At 40.4% G+C, this 25,052-nt stretch overlaps 1 protein-coding gene and 1 long non-coding RNA gene across 5 annotated transcripts in view; one reads left to right on the top strand and one right to left on the bottom strand.

Annotated features, from left to right (window-relative positions):
* The window catches only part of LOC116083137, a 36,396-nt gene that overhangs the window by 5,362 nt on the left and 5,982 nt on the right, over positions 1 to 25,052 (top strand). The window contains exons 2-3 of one of the 4 annotated variants that reach the window (XR_004115605.1): positions 6,605 to 6,748; positions 12,814 to 12,943. This is a non-coding gene — a long non-coding RNA (uncharacterized LOC116083137). Of the gene's footprint in view, positions 1 to 6,604; positions 6,807 to 9,284; positions 9,345 to 12,813; positions 12,944 to 25,052 lie in introns of all 4 variants that reach the window. The other 3 variants (XR_004115604.1, XR_004115607.1, XR_004115606.1) reach the window with 3 other exon arrangements.
* C1qtnf3 (C1q and TNF related 3) overlaps positions 3,134 to 25,052 on the bottom strand; it is a 24,997-nt gene continuing 3,078 nt past the window's right edge. The window contains exons 2-6 of the mRNA XM_031359861.1: positions 22,003 to 22,114; positions 19,308 to 19,462; positions 12,844 to 12,973; positions 6,665 to 6,764; positions 3,134 to 4,285 (exon numbers count right to left, since the gene is read on the bottom strand). Coding sequence (XP_031215721.1) covers positions 4,126 to 4,285; positions 6,665 to 6,764; positions 12,844 to 12,973; positions 19,308 to 19,462; positions 22,003 to 22,114 — 657 coding nt within the window. The 3' untranslated portion in view covers positions 3,134 to 4,125. The remainder of the gene's footprint in view (positions 4,286 to 6,664; positions 6,765 to 12,843; positions 12,974 to 19,307; positions 19,463 to 22,002; positions 22,115 to 25,052) is intronic.

Genomic DNA, 25,052 nt, shown 5'->3' with positions numbered 1-25,052 from the left:
AGCCGGATGTCATCGCCATCTTGTAATGGCGATGTGCTTACGATGGCTTCCCACAGTAGAGGATTGTTTTAGCTATCCTGAGTTATTTGTTTTTCCATGTGAAAATTGTTGAAAATTGTTCTTTCATGGTGTGAAGAATTGGATTGGAATTTTGGTGGTGATTGCATTGAACCCCACTGCTTTTGGTAAGATGGCCATTTTTACTATGTTAATCCTAGCGATTCATGAGCATGGAGATATTTCTATCTTCTGAGATATTCTTTGGTTTCTTTCTTCAGAGACTTGAAGTTCTTGTCATACAGGTCTTTCACTTGCTTTGTTAAAGTATAAAGATATATTACTTGTAGCTACTGTGAAAGTTGTGAAACTGCAAAGCTCACTGCCAGAGGACTCAACAGCAGCCCACAGAGTGGGAAAGGATTGTCCCCAGTCCTACATCCGACAGAGGGCTAATATCCAAAATATATAAAGACCACAAGAAGCTATACACCAATAACTCAAATAACACAATTAAAAAATGGGGCAGAGAACTAAGCAGAATTCTCAACAGTGGAATCTCTAATGCCGAGAAGCACATAAAGAACTGTTCGACCTCCTTAGTCATCAGGGAAATGGGAATCAAAACAACTCTGAGATTCCATCTCACATCCAACAGAATGGCTAAGATAAAAGACTCAGGGGACAGCAGATGCTGGTGAAGATGTGGAGGAAAAGGAACACTCTTCCATTGCTGGTGGGAGTGAAAACTTGACTAACCACTCTGGAAAGAAATGTGAAGGTTTCTCAGAAAATTTGGAATAGTTCTACCTCAAGACCAAACTATACCACTCCTGGGCATTTACCCAAAAGGTATTTCACCATCCCACAAGGGAATTTGCTCAGCTATGTTCATAGTAGCTTTATTCATAATAGCCGGAAACTAGAAACAACCCAGATGTCCCTCAACTGAAGAGTAGATAAAGAAAATGTGGTTCATTTGCACAATGGAATACTACTCAACTATTAAAAACAAGACATCATGAATTTCACAGGCAAATGAAGGGAACTAGAAAATATCATTCTGAGTGAGGTAACCCAGACCCAAAAAGACATGCATGGTATGTACTCACTTATAAGTGGATATTAGCCACAAGGTACAGGATAACTACCACACTGCAATCCACAGACCCAAAGAAGCCAAATAACAGGGAAGGCCAAGAGAAGATGCTTGAACCTTTCTCAAAAGGGGAACAAAATAGATATGGGACAGAAGTAGAGACCAGGGTGGGGGAAGGGATGGAGAGCAGGACGGGAATGGGAATCAGGTATAGTGAAAGCCCAGGAGAGAGAAATGAAATCTGTGGTGGGTGGGTGGGCAGGGGGTGAATCTCTAGGATGTTCCAGAGATCTCAGACAAGGGGAGGCCCCATGGTGTCTATGAGGATGACTCTAGCTGAGACTCCTAGAAGTAGGGGAGATGGAGCTGAAATAGCCACTTTCTGTAAGCAGGCAGGACTCCAAGTGAAGGGATAAAGACAACAACCAACCCACAAAATCTTTGACCCAAATTGTGTCCTGCTTCAAGACATATAGGGATATAGATGGAGCAGAGACAGAGGGAATGGCCAAACAATGACTGCCCGAATTGAGACCCATCCCATGGGCAAGCACCAGTCCCTGACACTATTAATGATACTCTGTTATGCTTGCAGACAGGAGCCTAGTGTAACTGTCTTCTGAGAGGCTCCACCCAGAAGCCAATGGAAACAGATGCAAAAAACCCACAACAAAACATTAGATGATGCTCCAGGAGTCTTGTGGAAGAATTGGGGGAAGGATTGAGGGACCTAAATCCTGAACCTAGGCTCCATGCACATATGTAGCAGATGTGTAGCTTGATCTTAATTCAGGTCCCCAACAACTGGAGCAGCAGCTGTCCCTGAATCTTTTGCCTGCCTGTGGAATCTCTTCCCTAACTGTCTGGCCTCAGTGGGAAAGGAAGCACCTAGTCCTGCAATGACTTGATGTGCGAGGGTGGGGCAATATCTGGGGGGTGGATCACCCTTTTTAGAGGCAAAAGGAAGGGAGCACGGGGGAAGGAGGGAGCTGTGTGAGCCGGCACAGGGCTGGGGGTGCTGATACTAGGATATAAAATGAATAAATAAAGAATGAAAATAAAGATCATCTGTTTGGAGAGCCCCAGGTTTTAAAAGGAACCCTCTAGTCTGACTGAAGGTGTGGAGTAACTGAAAGCGAGGTCTTGTGGAGACAAGTGACCTTGCTGTTTATGTGTCTCTGAGTTGTATGGCTGTTCACACTGCCAGAAATATGTTTTGTTTTACATAATCCACATGACAGTTAATGTATGATCATTATAATTATTAAGAACACTTTTTTAAAAAATTTAATCAACAAAAAAGTGTGTTTATTTCCACATATGCTTATGCAGTTTTTCTTGCGACAGTTTTATCTATGATAGAATCATCCTCCAGAACACTTAGTACTTAGTGGATACTCTTCAGATATAAAATCTCTTTGGTTGTTATACAATGTCAGATATCTTTAGCACTTCAGTGAAATGTTTGCGGAGCCCTTCTTCACTTTTGTTACCTCTAGCTTAAGGGTGATAAATTGAAGGAAATCTTAAACCTAAAAGATCATGCATAAGTTGAAGTTGTTGTAAGAAATAAATTAAGGACACACTACTTTAAAGTGAATTGATTATATGCTGTTTTTCAGATAAGAATTTCACTGGGTACATACACTGCAGTGATACTTCCACCAATGAAACAAACGTGGGTCCTGGGGATGTAGCTCAGTGGAAGAGCATATGCATGGCACATACAAGGCCTTGAGAGTTTGAGCGTCAGCACTGTGTGTGTGTGTTATATGTTGTGTATATTGTGTGTGCCTGTATGTGTGTCTGTCTGTCTGTGGTGTGTGTGTGTGTGTGTGTGTGTGTGTGTGTGTGTGTGTGTGTGTATTACTATCTGTGTCGACTTATGGCACATTCCATAATGGTATTTTGGTGGCAAATTGAATCCTTTTTCTTTGTAGATTCTGGGAGGGGGAAAGCTAGGCAAAAACCAACTAGCACCTTTATAACACTGTGGCATATTAAAGTTGATTTGTGTACATTAGTCAAGTATGATAATAGAGAAAATAATATCACTTTTATTGAAAACACTTAAGACATGTTATTATGGACCTCATAAATGCAATACACTTGTATTTTGCATCCATCTGTCTGCCTGTATTTAATTAAGTTTACAGCTCATTCAACATAACATGTTATATATAAAAATTTGGGTATAATTCCCAAATTAAAAAAAATATGATAACATCTGTACTATATCAACTTAATCTTACCCCATCTGGGTGTGCAGAGTCAAGAGAACTCTACCAGAGCCCCAGTAATGCAATGGCAAAGAGAAGATGTGGCAAGCCAGATGTGAGAAAATTTTATATCTGAAAGTCTAAGCCAGTAGAACTCAATATTATCTACATGGAGCTTTTTGTTTGTTGGTTGGTTTTTTAAAAAAGGAGCCAATTACTTGTGAACATTGTAAATAATTGCTCTACTTGAAGGTTATCTGAAATGACTAAATGCATTTTATTAATGACTATAAGAATAAAACCCACTAAACCAAGTGCTGTTTCTCAGTATAGACTTCAAAAGTGTTTCTCCCATATAGATTCTGGTAAGTGCTCTTACTTTTGCCCTAGCCCCATCATAATCAGTCTAGTTTCTGAAATATTATGAAGAACAATGAGCTCAAAACTTGGTTGACTCCAAAGCCAATACTACATTTAAACAGAGCACCAAAACTCTTTGCAAATGCATCCTTTGAGGTGAACGCTTATTTCCAACCTGTATCAGGTGGCAATCCCTTTAGACATGTAGAGAAGAGTGACAAAGATGCCGAGTATTTCCCAAGGTCATCTGGGAAGATTACCTTGTGGTCTATTCTCTTTAGCCCCTAAAGCATCCAACATTATTGGTATGCCATTAGAATGAATAACAATGTGACAAGTGCAGCAGTTAAGTGCTCCATATAGAACCACCAACCTCAACATCCCTTAGATCCTAACAACCCTAGCTCAGCTAAAAATTGCCCCCAAGGTGGAGCTATCCTGTCTTCCTTGTCACTTAGTTTCAAAGAGCAGAAAGCCTGCAAAGGTGGAAAAGCGCTGGTGGTCCCCATGGAGGGCACCGTTGCCCATTCTTAGCCAGACTTCATCTCCTTTGGCCAACTTCAGCACTGCATGGTTGCTGGATGTATCTGATTTTCCCTTTGTTTCATAGCTGGGAAGAAAAAGAGGGACACACTAGTTAATCTTTGCACTGAAAACCCAGGTCTTGAGCATATTCTGTCCATATCTTCCCCTATGCTTTAGATGAGGCCATGTGCTCTCTAAGTGACATGCAAGTAGAAATAGCATGAAGCACTCCTAGAACTTTGCGATAAAACCTACCTCCTCCTTTCCTTTCCCTTGCCTCTAGATGACCAACAACAATTATTATAATGGCCTTGAAAGCCATTCATAAACATCTGGGCTCTTGAAGATTACTATGTAGAAGAGAGCTCTCTTAGCCCTACTCAGACTGGGAACATACACCCAGGGTTATCTTACCAAGCCTCTCTGGACTGTTAGATGAGGAAGAGGTAAAGTTCTGCTATCCTTGATCCTTTACATAGAGTATTTACTATAATAATTTATTTCCTTCTTGCCAGTCAGGAATCTGATATTCAACAAAGAGACTGCCAACAGCGAAAATGAAAATATATTACATTTGCTAACAGCCAGGCAGTAGGCAATGTGGAATTAAATATTGTAAGCTAGAAAGATAAAGATTGTTGTGTGGAGGCTTAGATGAGAATGGCCCCCACAGGTTCATATATTGGAATGCCTATTCCTAGTTGATGGACTGTTTCAGAGATATGGCCTTGTTGGAGGTTTGTCGCAGAGAGATGGCTTTGAGGTTTCTAAAGCCTGAATCAGTCTCATTCTCTCCCCAATTCCTGCAAATTTTTGGACAGGATAATGTTAGCTCTCAGCCACTGCTTCAGGGCCATGCTTGCCTGCCTGCTGCCACACTCCCCACCATGATCTTCATGGACTTAGCCTCTGAAATGGTAAGGAAGGCCCTCAACAAAATGCTTCGTTATATAAGTTGTATTGGTCATGGTGTCTCTTCACAGTAATAGAACAGTAACTAAGACATCATGTCATGCTTAGAAGACATTGGGAGAGAGTATAGCAACATAGACTACCTGGTACGCACACACCAAATATTCAAAACAGAGTATTCAAAAGAGGCAAATACTCTTTGCAGCTTTTAGAAGATGTTTCTTCAAAAGATGATTTTGGAGAATAACAACATGCTTGAGAGGTAGACTCTAAACAGTCAGGGCCCTAACAAGGCTGAATAATAAAGCCAAATACTTTCATACCTGGAAGAGCAGGGATAGAGCTGATGTTTTGCCATTAGGAACTTTCATTCAGAGTTACATTCTAACTATTTTAAAATGTCTTTGGTAATAAATAGTAACTATATTTAGAAAAGGGAAAACAATGGATCACAAGAGTCATAGGCTGAAAACTGTCCAAAAGTGTACTGGATAATGTTTCACTAACACATGTCACTGACTAAGAGCAAGCAGAACAAAAGCCTTATGTGTCTGTGTCTAAGGAAACTACTGCCGGAGTTTCTAACCCAGTCTTGTTAGAAAGACTTGGGACATTTGACTTAGTCCTTAGATCAACACCAGCAGGAAGTGGAACATGAAAAATAAAAACGAACCCTAAAACTTACCACACTTTGGATGTGACCATGGAGAAGAGTAAAGGGAAAGGTGTCCCCCAAAGGATAGGCTCAGAAGCCAGAGAGAAACCCAGCTGAGTGGTTGATGTATGGAAAGGACTAGTCATCTCTGACTTCCAGCTTTGAACTGGTTTAGGATCCTATCCCATAGAGACCAAGACAGAGAAGTGTGTCCTATGATAGGAAGGAGAAGGAGCTGGATGGCTGCTTGGAAATCAAGGGCCTGGAGAGGGCTTGATGGTCTCCAGAATCCATTCTCTCCTTGTTACAGTTTTGATAGAAAATGTCCCCAACAAACTCCCGTGTTTGAACACATGGTCCCCAGCTGGTAGAATTTTTTTTGGGGGGGGGGGGGGGTGAAGGTTGTGGAATCCCTAGAAGGAATAGCCTAGCTGGAGTAGATTACAACAGTGCTCTCTCTTGAGTACACGTCACCTCTAGAGCCTTCTTGCTTGCCTTTCCCTGGCCCTGGGCCAGAGATGACGTGAGGAATGCTACCACATGCAGCTCCTAGAAGGAACTCATTCATGCCTTCCTTGCTGTGCCAGGCTGAATCATCTCAATCTATTAGACAAAATAGACCCTCCCTTAAGTCACTTCTTCCTGAGTACTTGGTCACAGCGATGAGAAAAGTAGTGAATGGCCTCCTACATATAGACTGTACTAATTTCTTGCTGCTCTTGGGTTGGTTAGCTGAGGTGAGGAACAGGGTGATAATCTGACCCAATACAGGGGTTCTCATGAAGAACAAAACTGCTACATTAGGCTGTTGATTCCTAAACTCTTCCCTGTCTGTAGGCTTGCTCTGTTCAAGTCACAGCAGCATTCACGAGGCCTGGGATAGGAGACATTACGTACCTGTACATGCTGAAGACTGTGTTGCCATTGTGCATAAGGTACACATACACTTCCTCCACATCCTCATGCTTCATCATGCTGAAGGTAAAGAAATACACACCTGGAAAGGGCAGGGATTCACTCATTCACTTATACAGAGATGGTAAGTCACATGATCTCATACCTGGCTTTGTTACTTTCTGGGTATTGTGTAGTTTCTTCATGGCCTGTTTCTATGACTATCCTCTCATCTGTTCACCTTAAAAGTACTTTATTTTTAACTTTCCTAATGTATTTCCTGGTTATACTTAGTAAGATTTTAAAAATCATTAATATAATGAGTCAAGCATAACATTAAAATGGACAACTACATCCCACACATGTTAGCCAAGATGATGAAATATTGGAGCACAGAGTAAATGCTTTATAGTTCTAGAGAAACAGTTCAGAAAATGTCTCACATGACTGTTGTAAATGAGTAATGTGTAAATAAAAATATCGAACTTTAACTCAGCCACAAAACTAGGTTACTAAAGATATATTCTTACTGAATTCCATGTTACAGTTTTTGAACTACTGGCTATACAAGAGAAAACCCCAGAAATACCTACAAAAGGAAACTAAAGAAGCAATGGGTCATTCCTATTTCATTTCAAGTATCTATTTGTTTTCTATAGTAATATCAGCTCTAAGGCTCTCATAATTCTTCTTCTGATAAGGACTAAAAGTTTTTTGAGCTCACTTGGCTGAGCCTAGTCACAGAAGAACAGTTGTGCTTTGTGAAGTGTCAGTGATACATATTTGATGAACATCAGTGATATCTATTCATATGCCTAGAGATTGGGTCATAGATGAAAGACAAAGACAGATGAAAAATAAAAGACTTCAAGAAATTATTTGTAGGTGTTGAGTGTTTTCCATTTTATAAGGTTTCATTTCATACACACACAACTTTTAATACTTCCAGAAAATAAATTTATAATCAAAATGACAGCAAAATACATAAGTCTCCCTTTTTAAAATGATGCTATAAATAAAAATAGATTGCAGAAACACTTTAGAAAGAGCAGCTTAAGAAAAGATAGCAAATAATGAAACTTTTAGAAATGCATGCCCCTCCCTTGTGTCCTGGGTTTCAGGTCTTTGTATAGCTGCAACTGCAAATATCAGCTTTCTCTGTCTTATTGATCTTAAAAGTGAGAAAGATGACAATTAGCTGTGATCATTGGTGAGGCTAAGAAATAAGCCATCTATATAAGAAAGCCACTGTTATCGTCAGAATGGTGTCCAGCCAAGCAAGCTCAAAAAGCCTTTAGTCCTTATGCTTTGATTATAATGTCATTGAACTCAGGGAGATTATTAACCCAGGATGGCCAGGCACTTATCCGTGGCACAGGTCATGATCTGCAAAAGTTGTTCTAGGAAAATTAAAACCATCAGAGCAAAAACATAAACAAACAATCACAAAAAGTAACACTGACTGCTGTGTAATAAGAGATTGTCTTTGTAGTCGCACACCTTAGGTCATTTCTCACTTAAATGGGGGGGGGGAGGGATAAACCAAAGCACACATTAAAAGCATGTGTGTAAGCTTAATGTAAGACACTTCATTCATTAGAATTTTTTTTTCTATATATACTCTGGAGGGGAACAAAGAAAACATAAAGGCAGAAATTGAAAACTGTCAGATTTATGCAAAGCTAGAACACTGAAGATAATCTATAAAGTTCAGATATTTAAAGGTGCTCCCCAAAGTAGCAGGAGGCTGGAAAGGGCTTCTGAGATCTGGTGGAGATAGATCTCGACTCCTCCCTGATGGAGAAAGGCCACTCTGAAAGGCTAGTCCTGAGATCAAGCCTACAGAGGCAGTTTGCTAGAAAAAGTATAGGATGCTAAAGTGGTTCAGTAGTAGTTAGGATGTAGATGTCAGGATTTGCCAGCAAAAATAAGGCTCCTAAAAACTGGGGAGCTTCAAAGCTGGTTCAGAAGTCTTCCTTGGGAAGTATGCAGAGGCAGAGGAACTGTGGTCTCAAAGGAGAAACACAGAGGAGCCCCACTTGGAGAGGGCGGGGTGGCAGGCATGGGGAACGGGAAGGCAACAGGGGTTTGTTATTGTTGTTTTTGTTTGTTTCTTTGTTTTTTGGAGGGGAAACTGGGAATGGAGAAATTTGCATGTAAATAAAGAAAATATCTAAAATTTAAAAAAAAAGAATTTTATTATGCAGTGTTCAATTGATATCCCTGGGGGGCCTGCTCTTTTCTGAGGGGAAAGTGGATCTGGAGGAGAGAGTAGGTGGGGGGTTGGGGACTAGGAAGAGAAGAAGGAGGGGGGAAATGGTGGTCAGGATATATTGTATGAGAGAAGAACAAATACAAAAAAAAAAAAAAAAAAAAGAATTAGTCCCCTGGCAACAAGAGGCGGCACTGAAATAGCACATATTCATGGTTGCCTGGGTCCCTTCCCCTGCAAATAGCTGATCTAGGAGAAGCCAGTCCATTCAATAGTCAACTACTTTTAAAAAGTAGATACAACAGCAAGAATTCCCAATGGATTACTAGTACTGAAAGGGGATGTTGCTTATACTAGATGGACAGTATCGCCAAAAGCTTTATCATCCTGAATTGTAAATATACCCATAAGGCATATGGCACTGTCATAAAACAGAATTCAAGAGCCTGCAGGAGAAAAGACCCAGACAAGGTAAGGAACTAAAAATAGGGATGTTGGGAAATTCTGGTTATATTGATTATTTTCCCAATAGTGATGACCAAATGCCTGACAAGAGGAAAGGTTAATTTTGGCTTACATGTTAAAAAGGAATGCACTCTATCATGGCATAGAAGGTATGACATCACTAGCATGTCATGTGACTCAGTGCCTCTACAGACAGAAAGCAGAGAACAGACAGGACATGGAGCCAAACAAAACCTCTAGGCCTGCCCTAGTGACCTACTTCCTTCTACAGCACTCCCACCTAAAGGCTTCATAACCTTGCAAAACAGTGCCACTATCTGAGGACCAAGTGTTTAAAAATGACCTTACAGGAGACATTTTACATTTACCCTACACAGTCTGCTACAGGACTACACAAGCTCAGGGCTGTCTCACAATGCAAAATTCATTCTCTTCAATTTTTAAAGACTTGACTGCTTTTAACAGTCCAAACTCTGGTCACAAGTGTACAGCATCTTCTAAGAATCAAGGTATTCTCTTAACTGAGTCTCTGCACAGATCAAAGCCAAATTACATACTTGTAGCATAATGACACCAAGTAAATATTTCCATTCTATAAGGAAGGAATGGAAGCAAAACCAAAACCTACTAGGGCAAGCACCAGACCCTACAGCTCCCTCCCAGTCAGGGATCTGGGGTCTATGGTAGAATTGTCTGGCTATAAAGGGCTTTGGCTGCTCCACCCTTCTAATTCTGCTGCATGTAGCATATATGGTTTCTTCTTAGGGCAGATCCACTCTGTGCCTGAGCTTTCCTTGCGGGAGAACCTCAACTTTTGTAGTGAGTCCAGCATCTCCAATGTTCTAGGGATTCTGTTGCAGTGAGCTTCACCTCCACAGCTTCATGAAATGGCCTATCAAATCCTCCTTGTAGGAGCTCTAGCCCCGCACACATTGGATGGCCTTGGTAGCTTTCTATACCCTTGGCACCAGACCACAAAACAACCACAATCCCTTTAATCTCATGTCATTAACGTCTGCAAAAAAAAAAAAAAAAATCCAAGAGAATAATGCTGCCAACTTCTACTGCCAGCTCAAAATATAGGCTGGCCTACCTTGCACCATAGCCATAGTAGCCTCTAGCCTCTATATGCCTTTGAGGCTAACCCTGGGAAAACATATCCCTAGGTAGCAGTATTGGATCAATAACCTCTTATTTTTTAATTAGATAGTTTCTTTATTTATATTTCAGATGATATCTCCTTTCCCAGTTTTCCCACCAGGAAAAAAAAAATGTTTCCTCCCCCCTCCCTCTGCTAACCAACCCACCCTCTCCCGCTTCTTGGCCCAGCATTCCCCTACACTGGGGCATAGAACCTCCACAGGACCAAGGGCCTCTCCTTCCATTGATGACCAACTAGGCCATCCTCTGTTATACATTTGCTGCTGGAGCCATTAGTCCCACCATGTGTGCTCTTTAGTCCCTGGGAGCTCTGAGGGTACTAGTTAGTTCATATTATTGTTCATTCTAAGGGGCTGCAAACCCTTCAGCTCCTTGGATCCTTTCTCTATCTCCTTCATTGGGGACCCTGTGCTCAGTCCAATGGATGGCTGTGAGCCTCTACTTCTGTAATAGTCGGGCACTGTTAGAGCCTCTCAGGAGACAGCTATATCAGGCTCCTGTCAACCAGCACTTGCTGGTATCCACAATAATGTCTGGGTTTGATGATTGAATATGGGAAGGATTCCCAGGTGGAGCAGTCTCTGGATTGTCCTTCCTTCACTCTCTGCTCCATAGTTTGTCTCTGCAACTCCTTCCATAGATATTTTGTTCCCCCTTCTAAGAAGGATCGAAGTATCCACACTTTGATCTTGCTTCTTCTTGAATTTCTTGTGGTTTGTGGATTGTATTTTGGGTATTCTGAACTTGGTATGCAATCTCTGATAAGTGGATATTAGCCAAGAACCTCTTTAGTGCCCCACCCTCACCCCTGTTAGCTCCCTCTTTAGCGCTATGTTCCTGTGAGCATTCAGGTCTTCCAAACTGCCACCAGAAACCCACACTAAGTCCCACTGACATAATTCTAGGACTTTTGTGACTTGCAGTTCCAAACTCTTCCACGTTCCTCCTACAAAGAAACTAAATGCCATGCCGGAGAATCATGCAGACAGGCTGACCACAGCAATAGCTACTCTTCTGACCCATACCAATTTTCTGTCTAACTTTTCTCATTGCTTTTAACTAATACTTGACAAGAAGCAACTCAATGTGGGTGGGTTATTTTAGCTTACAGCTTAGGGATGGAAACAGTACATTACTTTTTGGAAATCTAGGTATCAAGAGCATGGGGTGGTTGTCACACTGCCCTCTGTAGTAAGAAAGCATAGAACACATAGGAAGTGAAGCCAGACCTGCCCCCAGAGGGCCTCTTTCTGCAGCAAGACCAACCTCCTAAAGGTCCCACCACCTTCCAAACGACCACCAGTGGGGACCCAGTATCCAAACATACAAGCCTATGGTGAACATTCCACATTCAAACCATAACACTAATGGATTCTGAATAAATTCCCAAATCAGTGACTGTGTCATGCCCAGTGGATTTATTTATTTTGGTAATCAGAGTTTAGTTACCTTAAATGTAAACATTAGAAGAAACAGAGTAAAGTGAGTTTGAAAATTTGGCAACATTTTTGTAACTTTTATAAGTCTAAATAACTTCAAAGTTTTAAAAAAAAATTAAACAGTGGAGTTTCTGTTTGTTTAGCTCTGCTTTTAATCAGTCAATTACCCAGACATTTCAAAGACTTTGCTGACTTCGTAGGGAAATAAGTGGTTCCCTCTTCTGACAAGAGGAATATATGGCTAAATTCATTATATAAAAAAGGTCATCAAATGGAAATTTTTAAAATATTTGGCAAGTCTTTCTTTAAATAAAACAAATTATAATCAGAATATAGAGTATGCTAGCTTTTATGTAATAGGATTAAGTCTATTTTTATAAACTGTAAAAAAAATTGCATTTTCCATTCAGTTTTTAATATTAGAAATAGATAATGCATTCTTTGCTGTACTAACAATGAATAGAGTTACCACACAGTCAAACTCTGAGAATTATGTTCTGGGGTCTTTGAAAATCAGGTGTGTGTGGGCTCTCTCAGGATTACTTGGTTCCATCCAAATCAAAGTTAATAATCTTTGTAATCATAGTCATTTTTTAGTTTTTTTCTCCATTCAGATTTTAACAGATTAACCTGACATTCGGAAGACTATGTGAGCTGCTTGCTCTCCTTCCTGTCTTCTTTCCTCCCTCCCTTCCTTCTCTCTTCTCAATGCTCCCTCCTTCCCACCTCCCCTTCTTCCCTCTCCTCCTTCCACCCCTCTCTTCCTTTCATCCATTTTCTTCTTTCCTTCCTGCCTTTCTTCTTCTCAGTTCCTTCTTCCTCTCATTCCACCACCTTATCTTCGGTCTGCCCTCCTGTCTGCTTTCTCTTTGCAGTGACTTTGCCCAATGACTCTTGAATCTCACCTGATACGGGGGCCCCAAATCTCCCAGTCATGACATCGAAGAAGTTTCCAATGTTGGTCTCCACGCTGCTGAAGATAATGCCGCTGTTCTGATTGCTGAAGTGAGTTGCCAGAGACGCCATGAATGCAATCTAAGGATAGAGCTGGTGGTCAGTCCGTAGGCAATTTGTTGTGAAGAAAAACAGTCTTATACACATAAATTTATTTCAATATTACCTGTGGTGGTAAGCTTAAATATAAATACCAAGCAGGAGGCAAATAAGTAAGATAATTATAGTAATTTAAAGTGTTTCATGTTCTGTGATATTGGTCTGCATTAACAGTTCTAAATAGAGTTAAAAAACTACTATCCTTTAACAGATTCTTTTTGAAATATCAAGATTCTGTTATCAATTAAAACTGGAAAATTTTGGATAAAATTCTCAGACTGTAGATATTAGAAGTACATTTGTATACTAAGCGATTAGAGAAACTGAAAATTGAACAACTTCTTAATTTTGTTAACCCTAGAAAAGTGTAAAAAGTAGGTAACACAAGATTACTATGACTTAATTTCAAACTTTGTTACATGTGTCTTTGTAAATGGGATTGTCCTATAGTCAAACAGAGAGAAATATCTCTGAGAAGATGCATAAAGGGCTAGTAAGATGGCTATGCAGGTAAATGTGCTTGCTATTTGGCATGATGACCCAAGTTTGGCTCCCAGTAACCCCATGATGGATGAAGAAAACCAACTCCTCCAAAATTGTCCTCTCCTCTGACCTCTACCCATTTGCAATGGCAGGTGTATGCCACCTCCAAATAAATAAATGTTATTTAAAGTTTTTAAAAAGAGCATCCACAAAATTACTACTGACGGGCTCGTGGCATAGCAGCTCTGTATAAAAATTGTCCTTTCAGCCGGTCAGTGGTGGGGCATGCCTTTAATCCTAGCACTTGGGAGGCAGAGGCAGGCAAATTTCTGAGTTCAAGGCCAGCCTAGTCTACAGAGTAAGTTCCAGAACAGCCAGGGCTACACAGAGAAACCCTGTCTGGAAAAAAAATTCTTTCCTATCACAAGTACAGTTTTTGAATGAGAACATGTTGGTTTTATATCCAGAAAATATATTCATTTTAATGTTATAGAGTTCATTTCATTTGTAGGAATAGAAGTGTTCATGAAATTTTGCCATTTGTGAAATAGTGATAAATAGCACTGTATGTTTGTCTCAGTCAGGGTTTCTATTCCTGTACAAACATCATGACCAAGAAGCAAGTTGGGGAGGAGAGGGTTTATTTGGCTTACTTCCACATTGCTGTTATCACCAAAGGAAGTCAGGACTGGAATTCAAGCAGGTCAGGAAGCAGGAGCTGATGCAGAGGCCACGGAGGGACGTTTCTTACTGGCTTGCTTCCCCTGGCTTACTCAGCCTGCTCTCTTATAGAACCCAAGACTTCCAGCCCAGGTATGGCACCACCCACAAGGGGCCCTACCCCCTTGATCACTAATTGAGAAAATGCTCCACAGCTGGATCGCATGGAGGCACTTCCCCAACTGAAGCTCCCTTCTCTGTGATAACTCCAGCCTGTGTCAAGTTGACACACAAAACCAGCCAGTACAATGTTCATGTATGTTTAAGAATATTGGCTGCACTTGGTATAAAACATGGCTGTTGGGAAGCTAAAGAAGCAAGGCCCAGCCGTGAGTTGGGGCCAGCCTGGTGAGTTTTAAGTCGCCCTCTGTGACTGTGATCCTTGTGGCACTGAGGGCCTCCTTTCTAAGAAAAATAATTTAGTTAAGTTATTTGACTGTATACTAGAGTGATTGTCTCCGAACTCATTTTATTTTGCACAATTATGTTTTATTTATTATTTTCCTTTACATTAAAAGGGTATTGTATGAATCATCTTTAAAAAGCAAAAGAGACATTTGCAGTTATTCAAAATATAGAAAAGGTGGTTAAAGAGAACCAGAAATCTATCTGACTATTGGAAAAGCAAATTTTCTGAGCATAATTTTGCATAAAATAAATTGGAGCAGAAAATTCAAGAGAACCAGAGAAGCAATTACTGTGAGCAGCCCTACATGGCTTGTGGCTAATCCCTTGTGTTTAGAAAATATTGACAGCCTCATCTCAATCCTGTTGCAGCATTTTCTTTGTCCAGTCACGTTAGGGCAGTGGTTATAACAGCCATAGATAGCTAAGGCTTTTACAAGGGTAAAATAATTGGGTTAAAACATTGTCTTTATCATTTGGCTTTGAAGTGTTTGTATTGGCATCTTGTAAATTGTGATCTAATTGATATATAAACCTGATTGGATAATTAAGCCTTAAGAGTCATGCTTTTACCAGGTACTAGGCGCTAGATACTAATTATTAAGGATTATATAAGGATTGTGGGGGTGTAGGGCATTGTATGTAAGTGAGATGATCTTGCTAGCTGGGAGAAAATAGCAAGAGCCTGCCAGGACATAGTGATATGGCCTGAAGGTACCTGAGAACTTGCAGGGAGGTTTTCTTTTAATATTTCCCACAACAGATGGCTACCCAACATACTGGCTAGACACAAATCCACTATTAATTTAAAATTATTGCCCTGAGAGTTTTAATTTTTTTGCTTGTTTGTTTGTTTTGTTGAGTAAATAGCTGAGTGATGCCAAAACAGAGTCACATGACTCAAGTGCCAAGTACAAACAAAGAAAACAGCTCTGAGGTCCCATGCTATGGGGAGTTACTGGTGACTTGAGTCGAGAGAGAGAGAAAAGGAATGGAGTTACTTACCTCTCAGAACAGATTAGACTATGAATTTGACATTGAGATTATTTACTTTTAAAGTGGATTGATATTCAGATTTTGTCCAAGTCATGTGGAAAGTTTCTCTGTGTTTGGAAACTAGATAGACAAGTCACTGACTCCAAGTAGAGAGAACAGTGATAATTACCTGCTTTTAACAGGTAATAATTAATAAAAGCCTATACCTTGGCTATTTAGCCAGAGGAAGCTCATATTCTTTCTAACATGATCTACACAGGAATTTTGGGTGTCTTTTTGCTTGATTAGATAGAAATGGCCTAAGTAAAGGCTAATATAATATCTTAATTTACTTCATTTGTTTTAGATTGTTGTAATTTGTACTAAGATAGGGAAAATTAGTCATTGACTCCAGAATAGAGAGTATAGTGCTAACCATTGCCTGCTTTTACAGGTATTAATTAATAAAAGTCTGTGGCTCAAGCCAGAGGAGGCTCACACTCTTTCTAACAGGGTCTACATGGGAATTTTGGGTGTCTTTTCCTACTTGGCTAGATAGAAATGGCCTAAAGTAAAGGCTCATATGATATTTTAGATTATTTCATTTGTTTTAGATTGTCTTAATTTTCAAAATAGTTGTGAGGTTGAGTTTTGTGGTTATATTATTCCTCTGGGAGAGAGGTCAAAATGAAGGTTTTTCTGGTTACTGGCTCAAGGATATGCTGATTTGGAGAAAAGGTTTTGTTTTTGTGTTTTTGGAAAAGGTGATTAAGGTATTGACACCTTCCAGAGATATAAGGATCAGATATGATGAAGGGAGACCTCCAGAGGACTAGATTCCAGAGAATCAAACAAAAAATATATCTTGATGATACTGGAATTTTATTTTGAGAGTTATATATTTCAGAATATGCAGCCTTGTTGAATTTTCCTGTCAGACATGCTGAACTGGCCTGCTTGAACTCCTGATGTCCTGGACTTCAGCCAGATCCAGTTAAGACACAAACATCAGAGACTAATAAATCATGTTTTCCCTCCCCCATCCACCATTTCATAATATCTCAACACCCATGTTCAGCTTGAAGAAGTTATGAAGAGTCGTTGACCCAGTTCCCTGGACTTTGGGGCTGGAGAGGGTTATTAGTAGGTTGTCATTCTAGGGAATGTAGAAATGGTCATATTTGGAACAGGGAGGAAATAGCCAAAATTGATTGTATAGCCAACATCAATCAATTGATGAGAATTTCATAAAAAAAACTTTATAATTGTTACTAAGTTAAAGTCATAAGTTGTTATTTGGTACAGAATTTATTTTGATACAAAATCAAGATTATTATTGGTATAAATTTCTTCTATTGATACAAAATAATTAAAAGTACAGGGCTTAGACCTGAGGGGCATGAGAGCTTGCAGGGAGGTTTTCTTTTAATATTTTCCACAACACAATCCATGAGAACAACTCTTCTAGGAAACCTGCTCCCAGCTCCGACCAGGGGAGTGAGGAGTAAGTTATCCATTGAGTCTCAGCTCGCGTCTGAACCTCAAATTTCTGTATCCCTTCAGTTGAGAATGAGTCATGGTTAGTTCTCCTTTACTGCTGTTGCCATTGTCACTGCTACTAGTGTTCCAAAAATAGAATTTGAATAATTAAAAGAGCTTTAGAACAACTCTGTCTATCAAGAAATGGTATTACTTGATAACAGTATTGGAGGACATTTAAAAGTCAGTGGTGATCCCTTGAAAATAAATAGGAATGAGGAGAACAAATTCTTTTAACATCCAAGCCCCTTCTTCACAAGCTTCCTTTTTAATTAAGTTTTAAATTTGCAAATTTTAAAATTAAAATGTGATTCCCTTTCATTCTCCTGCCTCCTCCATCCATCTCTTCCTATGCCCCTTCCCTCTTTCTCTAATTCTTCATCTTAAATGATTACTGTTACATACATAGCTGTGCAAATACATAAACATCTGCTGGCTTCTTTACTGTTGTTTGAATGTGTATCCTTTCAGGACTTGACACTTGGTGCTGGATAACCAATTAGTGGCTCATCCCTGAAGAAACCTAAATCTCCCTGTATCTGTGGTTAGTTGCCTAAAGCTCATTGTCTAGAACTGGAGCCTAAGAGATTCAGCCCTCTCATATTAGCACGTTGTCTGTCAGAGTTGTCATTGCTCAGCAATGTGGATGAGGTTTCATAGGTATATCTTTCCTGTTATTTCCAGGAGACACAATCTTATAGCAGACTTCCTGGCTCTCTGGGTCTAACAGTCTTTCTGCCCCTCCTGTGATGTTCTCTGAGCCTTAGGTGTTGGGATCATGTTGTAGATGAGACAGTTGGGGCTGGGCAGCTTACAGTCAGTCGCTCTCTGCATTTTGACCAGTTGTCTTCACAAAGTCTTAAGTCTGTCTTCCATAAAGCACAAGAAAGCAACATCTCAAATGTATCATCATATTAAAGTGATTAATAGGTGAAATATAATGATTGTGCAGGGTGTTCTCCATTAAAAGACCTATTCTAAAAAAAAAAAAAAAAGACCATGTATATGTTCTGTTGCTGGTTTTCATATATCTCTCAACTTTCATAGAAAATACCTTAGCCAAGATGGCTTCCCACCCTACTTGTTAATTTGTTCTGGCATATGAATCTCAGCACGCTGAAATTATTAAAGTACCTGTTTAAAGTTACCCCCGAATCCCACAATAAGGTCTAGTAACACACAGGACATCTTATTTCACATGTGCATAAGAGGAGCCCAGAAGAATGATGCAATGTGTCCAAGAGTAAACATCTCTGTATTGCCCAAACAAACAGCACTTTCCTGTGATCTTTCAAACAAAAACAGCTTTGTATGCTAATTCTCAAAGAGTCTCTTTTGCTACAGAATTTCCTTCTAAATACTTAAATTTAATCACTAATTACACTTTAAGGAAGACATATTAGCCAGACACAACCTGAACAACAGCAATAAAACCTAGTTTACCATGTTGATACAGGTGTCTTCTAAGAGAATCTGTCTTTAAATATTAACAAAGTTAGACTTAATAATTATTCCAAGTGGCCTAACCTCAATATTTACAAATTTTAGATGTTGTAAGAATTATAAAGATGAGTTAAAATAGAAATGAAAATATATAAATCATAAATGGGTTATGGTTATATAATGGGTTTTTAAAACCTCATGTTTAGAGGAACATAATCTGGGCTAGCAAATTGAATAACTCAAATACAAAATGTCCCCCATGGTCAGAAGAGTCTGATGTGAAAAGTTTAAATTAAAAATTGAACTATGAAATCAGATGTAAGAGAAACAGTGTCAATCTACAAAGATGAAATTTTACTACACAAAGTGGCAAATCAGCAAATAAAATATAAGTAGATGCTTAGCCATTCTGTTTATATACTTAATTGTTTTAGTGTTCAAATTGGTGAAAACCATCTTGTTTAACCCATTGTCTCATCTGAAAAGTAGGACATGAGTTCATATTTATACTTGTGCTGTATTTGGCCCTATGAGAGAGTTGGATTTCATGCACTCAGTGAACACCCTATCCTAAGAACGTTCTCAAAGCTGTGCTTGACAGCACAGGCTCTGTGCAGGCATCCTGCCACATAGATGAGCCAACTGAAACTGAGATTTCCTCCAGATGAGTGAAGGCTTGTTCACTGAGACCTTTTGGTCCCTGGTCCCTAATGTTCAGGCAGGGTCAGCAGTCCCCTGGAGGGTGGTTTACCTGCAGTTCTGGTGGCACCCCTGGGTAGCCCTTCTCTCCTTTGGGGCCATGCTGCCCCCGCTCCCCTCGAGGCCCCAAGTCGCCTTTGTCTCCTTTCTCACCTTTGGCCCCTTCATGGCCAGTGGCTCCATTGTTCCCATTGTTTCCATGGTTTCCTTTAAAAATCAGAAATCATATGAGAAAACTTGGTCACTCCCCTCAGAATGTACTTTTTAGACAAACACAGCCCTGCCTTCAGAAATATCCCAACTCAGATGTCAAAGGAGAACATTTATAATAAACCTGACCATAGTAGCTGAAGAGCATCAGATGATCTTTTACTGGACTCTAAAAAGAGCATTAGAAATCAGGACTGCAAAGCGTGCTTTTCTGTAAAGCAAGGAATGAAGGGAGAGTGTTTACAAGACTCACCACCACATCATCATCGAACCCACTGAAGATTTTAAAAGCACATATACACCAATGCAAGAATGTCTACATTTTAGCAATGGTCCATTCTTATCAAATTATAAAAATATTTTAAATGATCAATGTTATAATAAACCTTAGTGACATCTTTAGGTATAAGTTCACAAATAAATAGGGGTGGCATAGCACTATTTCAGTGTGGGTCATTATGTATTTTTATATTGTTTCTATAAAAGAAAAACCCAGCTCCAGTTTCATCTGCAATCATTTATATGTTTCCTGGATGGATGAGACATGGGCGATTTTGTGCTGTTATGTATATTTTTCCATCCCCTTCAAGTTTTCTACCAAAGGTTTGAAGCAATTCTATAACTGGTAGAAAAACTCATAACATATCATAGTCATTTTAAAATCAAGATGGAGGTAGTAAATTCAAAGGTTAGTTCATCTCATGGAACCATCCCTTCTTGTTTTCATGTTTGTTAACCTTCAGACACTCTTGCATTGTACTTTGTATGTTATCTTTGACTTGTCACTGGACCAGGCTTGCAATGCTTTCAAGCCAGTGAACTTTGACTGGTAGGTTACAGTGTTCTGTCCCAAGGCATTTTTGCATGGGAAACATTTAACCAAAGCCAGCTTGGACATCAAACAAAGATTCCAGAAGTGTCTCAAGATGCTTTGCTTCACATCATTGATCCTGTGAATCATTGCCTTTGATGGACGAGACAAAGGTTTAAATATAGGGCATGGTTTTGTCTTGTTTCCTTTTTCATTATAAATTTGGTCTCATGTGAGAACTTATCTAAGAGTGGACAAAAAGTAATATTTTGATAAATATTAACATCAATGAGGGAAAGTCAAACAATACAAGTAGACTTTGGCCAAACCCTGAAAAGAGGTTTTGTCAAAGGAACTCAGTAAAACACTGGATAGTTTTAAACTCTTCAGGGGTAGGGGCAGGTAGGAAGGTCCACCCTTTGCCCATCCAGTTCATGATAGTAATGCTCTAACAGAGTGCCCTTAAGCCTAAGCAGCTGGAACAATATAACACAGATGGATGGCTGATGAATGGATCCAGAGTAGCAGCAGTTCTCAACCTGTGTGTCACAATCTCTGTGGTGTTACCTAAGACCATCAGAAATAGTAGATTGTTATGATTTGTAGCTAGCAAAATTACAGTTACAAAGCAATCAAGTAATTTTAAGTGGGGGGGGGGGGTCACCACAGCATGAAGAACTGTATTAAAGGGTCATAGCATTAGGAAGGTCAAGAACTGCTCTAGAGGGATCTGATGAGCTCAAGAGCATTCATTGTGCTGTTGTGTGCTGCTAGAGGTCTAAATGTATCCCTGAGACCAAGGAAGGCATGAAAATCAGCCGAGAAACAACAGATTGGGGAAATTTAAAACAAGAAAACAACAACAAAAACAGCCTAAACCTAAAGTGAACCAGAAAGTTAACACTCCTAGTGGATGTCAGAGAGAAAGAGAAACCCAGCAAGCTTCCCTCTCTACCTGCCTCTATTTAATAAGGTTTAAGAAAGTTATAGAGTATTGTGTAGAATACACTATAGAGTGTTATGTAGAATACATACAACACTATAGAGTGTTACGTAGGATACACTAGTATTGTGTAGAATACACAGAAATACTGGCTGTGGTGACTTAAATCAACATCTCCCCAGAGTTCACATATTAGAGGCTTGTTCCCAGTATGGTATTGTTGGGAAGTGGTGTGGTCTGGTTGAAGGTTAGAGGTCACTAAAGCTAAGGATGTGAGGTTTGATGGAGGTGGTAGAAACATGTTCTCTTCTGCTCTCCAACTAGGGGAGTGGCTTCGATCCACTAGAGCTCCCCCATCCTGAGGTAGGGCCCCACTACAGTTCCCAAAGTAGGCTTAGCCAGCCAGAGGAGAAGCCTCCAGACACATGAGCAAAATAAACCTCTTGTGTAAGCTACTTATCTCAGGTATTTGCAACAGTAACAGAAGGGGACTGGTACTTAGGTGCTGATGTGTTTCCATTCCCAGTAAGTGGCTCTGTCGGAGAGTGCTGAAGAGCTCCCCCTCCTGAAGCCTTTAGGATTCTTGGAGTAGTGTAGAGAATACATGCTGTAAAGCAGTGTTCCACTTGAACTGACCTAGAAATCCCGACTCCCCCGCCAAGTTCTTTATCTTTGCATTTCCCACGCACACCCAGTACACTTCAGCCTACTCATGTTTGCTCTTGGCTCCTAGTTCTGACCCAGTCTACTACTGAAATGGCAGTGCAACTTGTGTGTCCTTACCTGGAATGCCAGGAGGACCTGGGGGTCCAGGGGGCCCTTGGTAACCACGGAATCCATAATCTCCATGGCAACACTTGCTGCAGTCTGGGGGCAGCCCTCCAGCTTGTGGAGACTAAAAAAAAATGATGAAAAAAGAAACTTCAGGTAAAGGTATTTGAGAGCACTTAAGAACGTTATAACTTCTTCTGGCCTTCACCCTCAGATAAGTTTAACTTCAGTCAACTCATAGTCACATTCAGAGAACATAGCTAGGATGCTGGGAATATCTATGGCCTGAGGGCTAGGGAGGCATTAAGGCCAGTGGGGGATCAAAGGTACAGAAAACAAAAGCTCCACAACAGATGTGCTGTGACGCAAGTGCGGCTGTGCAAAGAGAATGGCAGTCTTTGTCAGCAGCTGCCATGTCAGCTTATGACAGCGAAAGCAAGATCTCATTCCAAAAAGGACACAGAAACCTCTTCTCTCTCAATACCCAGAAGTCTTAGGTATAGTTAGACCAAAGTAACTCTCAATGCAAACAACCAGCAACTTTAACGGAGCCCCTAGACACCGCACCCCTCATCCTGGCTTCCGTGGTCTTAGAAGCTGTCTCTCTTGGCTTTCTCACCCCTCTGAAGCACACACACTGCTGAGGAGATGGGACATTTGCTCGTGTACTTTTTAACTGAGAGGTAGAGATATAGTCACCACACACAGCAGCTGTTTTGAGATTGGCATGTACATCCTTGTTGGACCGCTAGTTAACATATGTATTACCTCATTTTTGCTTTCCTAGAATGAGTACATTCAAAATCTACATGCCTGACAGTTTTCAAGAATAAAATACGCTGCTGTTAAATTAACCTCATTTGTCCAATGGATTTTTACCATCTACACACTGAGCAATTTTAACCTCAATATAAATATTTAACATTTCACAGATCCCTCTTCTACATTTAAAGCTATTACCTTACTGCATGAACTAATAGTTAGTGCACACAAATGGGTACTGAGTGTGCAAAGCTGTGACTTCCAGTAATATGCATATTTATAGAAAGAAAACATTTGAAAGTGTGTGCTTGCTGTGAAGGAAGACCCGGGGAATTGACCAGCGGGAGAGTCAGAATTTGGAAAATCTGGATTCTCATCTACACTGGCAACCTGCCTTTTAATTGTGTCATGCAAAATACTTGCAGAAACGTTCCTAAGACGCCAGCTATAATTTAACCGTTTTTGAAGTTGTTGCTAAGGGACTCATTTAGAAAAGAAACGGGCAGGGGGATGGAGTGGGTAGAACAGAGGACAAAGGTAGGAAGCGATTGAGGGAAGACCTTAACATTTCCATTCTCTCCCCCACTAGACATGTTCCCTGGAGAAAGCTGGCTGAAGGCTTTGCCTCACTGCACATTTACTCCTCACTTTTAGTGGTTGGTTTTACAGGCTTGGTCACTGTCTTCCCTTTTCCCTAAAGTTTCCCATAAAACTATTGAGGGAATAGCCCACCCTGGTCCACAGCTTCTGCCGACACAGCTCAGAAGGCAGTGTTGAGGGATGAAGAGCTCAAAACTGGAGATAACTCTTAGCTCTGCCTCCGCCAGGACCAGCCGCAGACAGATAGACATGATTAATGGATAAGGGGAAAAATCAATTAATACACGCGATCAGAGGTGACAACACTTGGAAATCAAATACCGCAGCCAACCCCACCAACCACACATCTCAAAAGGGTGATCATCTCCTGCTGTGCTTTACTAATGTGGAATACAGCTTCAAAACCCCAGGAAATCCAGAGTTTGGCCAATATTGGATTTCGTGGATAGAGAAAGGGCACAGGGTATGGACGTCCTTGTGGAAGGACATAATGAAAATACTGAAATAATTAGAACTGTTAGAATTATCACTTCACTGGGACCAGTGTCCCTGCTCAGTTCTGTGTGGCCTTAGAAGAGTCACCACTCCTAGACATCCGTCTGAGTTGGCCCTGAATTTGTTTTACAGCTCTAAGATACAAGCAAAGATTCTATTTAACTTCCAATAATAAATTCAAAAGAACTTTAGTTTTTGTTATATTTAAGCAATCTTATTAGATTTATTTCTTTATTATATGTATAGTACATGTGATGATGCCATCAGAGGACAAACATATGAGTCCTGGGTAATAGACAGTTAGTCTTGGCAGCAAGTGCCTCTGCCTATGAAGCTAGCTCAGACAAGAGAGAGCCCTGATGCTTGCATTTGTCAAAGTCTAGTGTCTGAACACAAGGAGGTGGTGCTCCTCAATATTTGAGCTAACAAGGAAGAGTGGTGGATGTATAAGCTAATGGGGGTAATCCCAGGATCACAGAGCTGCCACCAGGGCAACAGAGTTAGGGTTCTCCTGGTTGGGTGTCTCGCAGGAACACACCCATGACATTTCTTGCATGTTTTTTTTTTCCTATGGCCTTGCATTTCAAGGTCTAGTTCAGAGGGAAAATGGAATAGTGCAGTAAGGAGGGAAGGAGAGAGGAATGGATAGAGGGAGGGATGAATAGAAGGATGGATGGACAGAAAGAGATGTCAGGGGGGAGAGAATATTTGTTAGTGTGAGTGTGTGCTCATGAGTGTGCATGTGTTGGGAATCAGAGACCAATGTTGAGTATCTTTCCTCTGCCATTATTTTATAAGACAGAGGCACTGGACCTAAAACTCACACATTATCTAAGCTGGCTGGCCAGTGAACTTCAGGGATCTACCAGTCTCAGCAGGTCTTCTCCCACCCTCTGGTGCGGGGTTACAGGTGCACAGCTTCAGCCGGCTTTTTTTTTTTTTTAGATATTTTCTTTATTTACATGTAAATTTCTCCATTCCCAGTTTCCCCTCCAAAAAACAAAGAAACAAACAAAAACAACAAAAACAAACCCCTGTTGCCTCCCACTTCCCCATGCCTGCCACCCCGCCCTCTCCCACTTTCTGGCCCTGGCATTCCCCTACACTGGGGCACAGAACCTTGTTTTTTGTTTTTGTTTTTGTTTTTTGAGACAGGGTTTCTCTGTGTAGCCCTGGCTGTCCTGGCGCTCACTCTGTAGACCAGG

This window comes from Mastomys coucha, unplaced genomic scaffold (assembly GCF_008632895.1).
Source record: "Mastomys coucha isolate ucsf_1 unplaced genomic scaffold, UCSF_Mcou_1 pScaffold8, whole genome shotgun sequence".
In the NCBI taxonomy this organism is placed as follows: domain Eukaryota; kingdom Metazoa; phylum Chordata; class Mammalia; order Rodentia; family Muridae; genus Mastomys; species Mastomys coucha.
The sequence above is the reverse complement of the archived record's forward strand: the minus strand, read 5'-3'. Positions and strand labels throughout refer to the sequence as shown.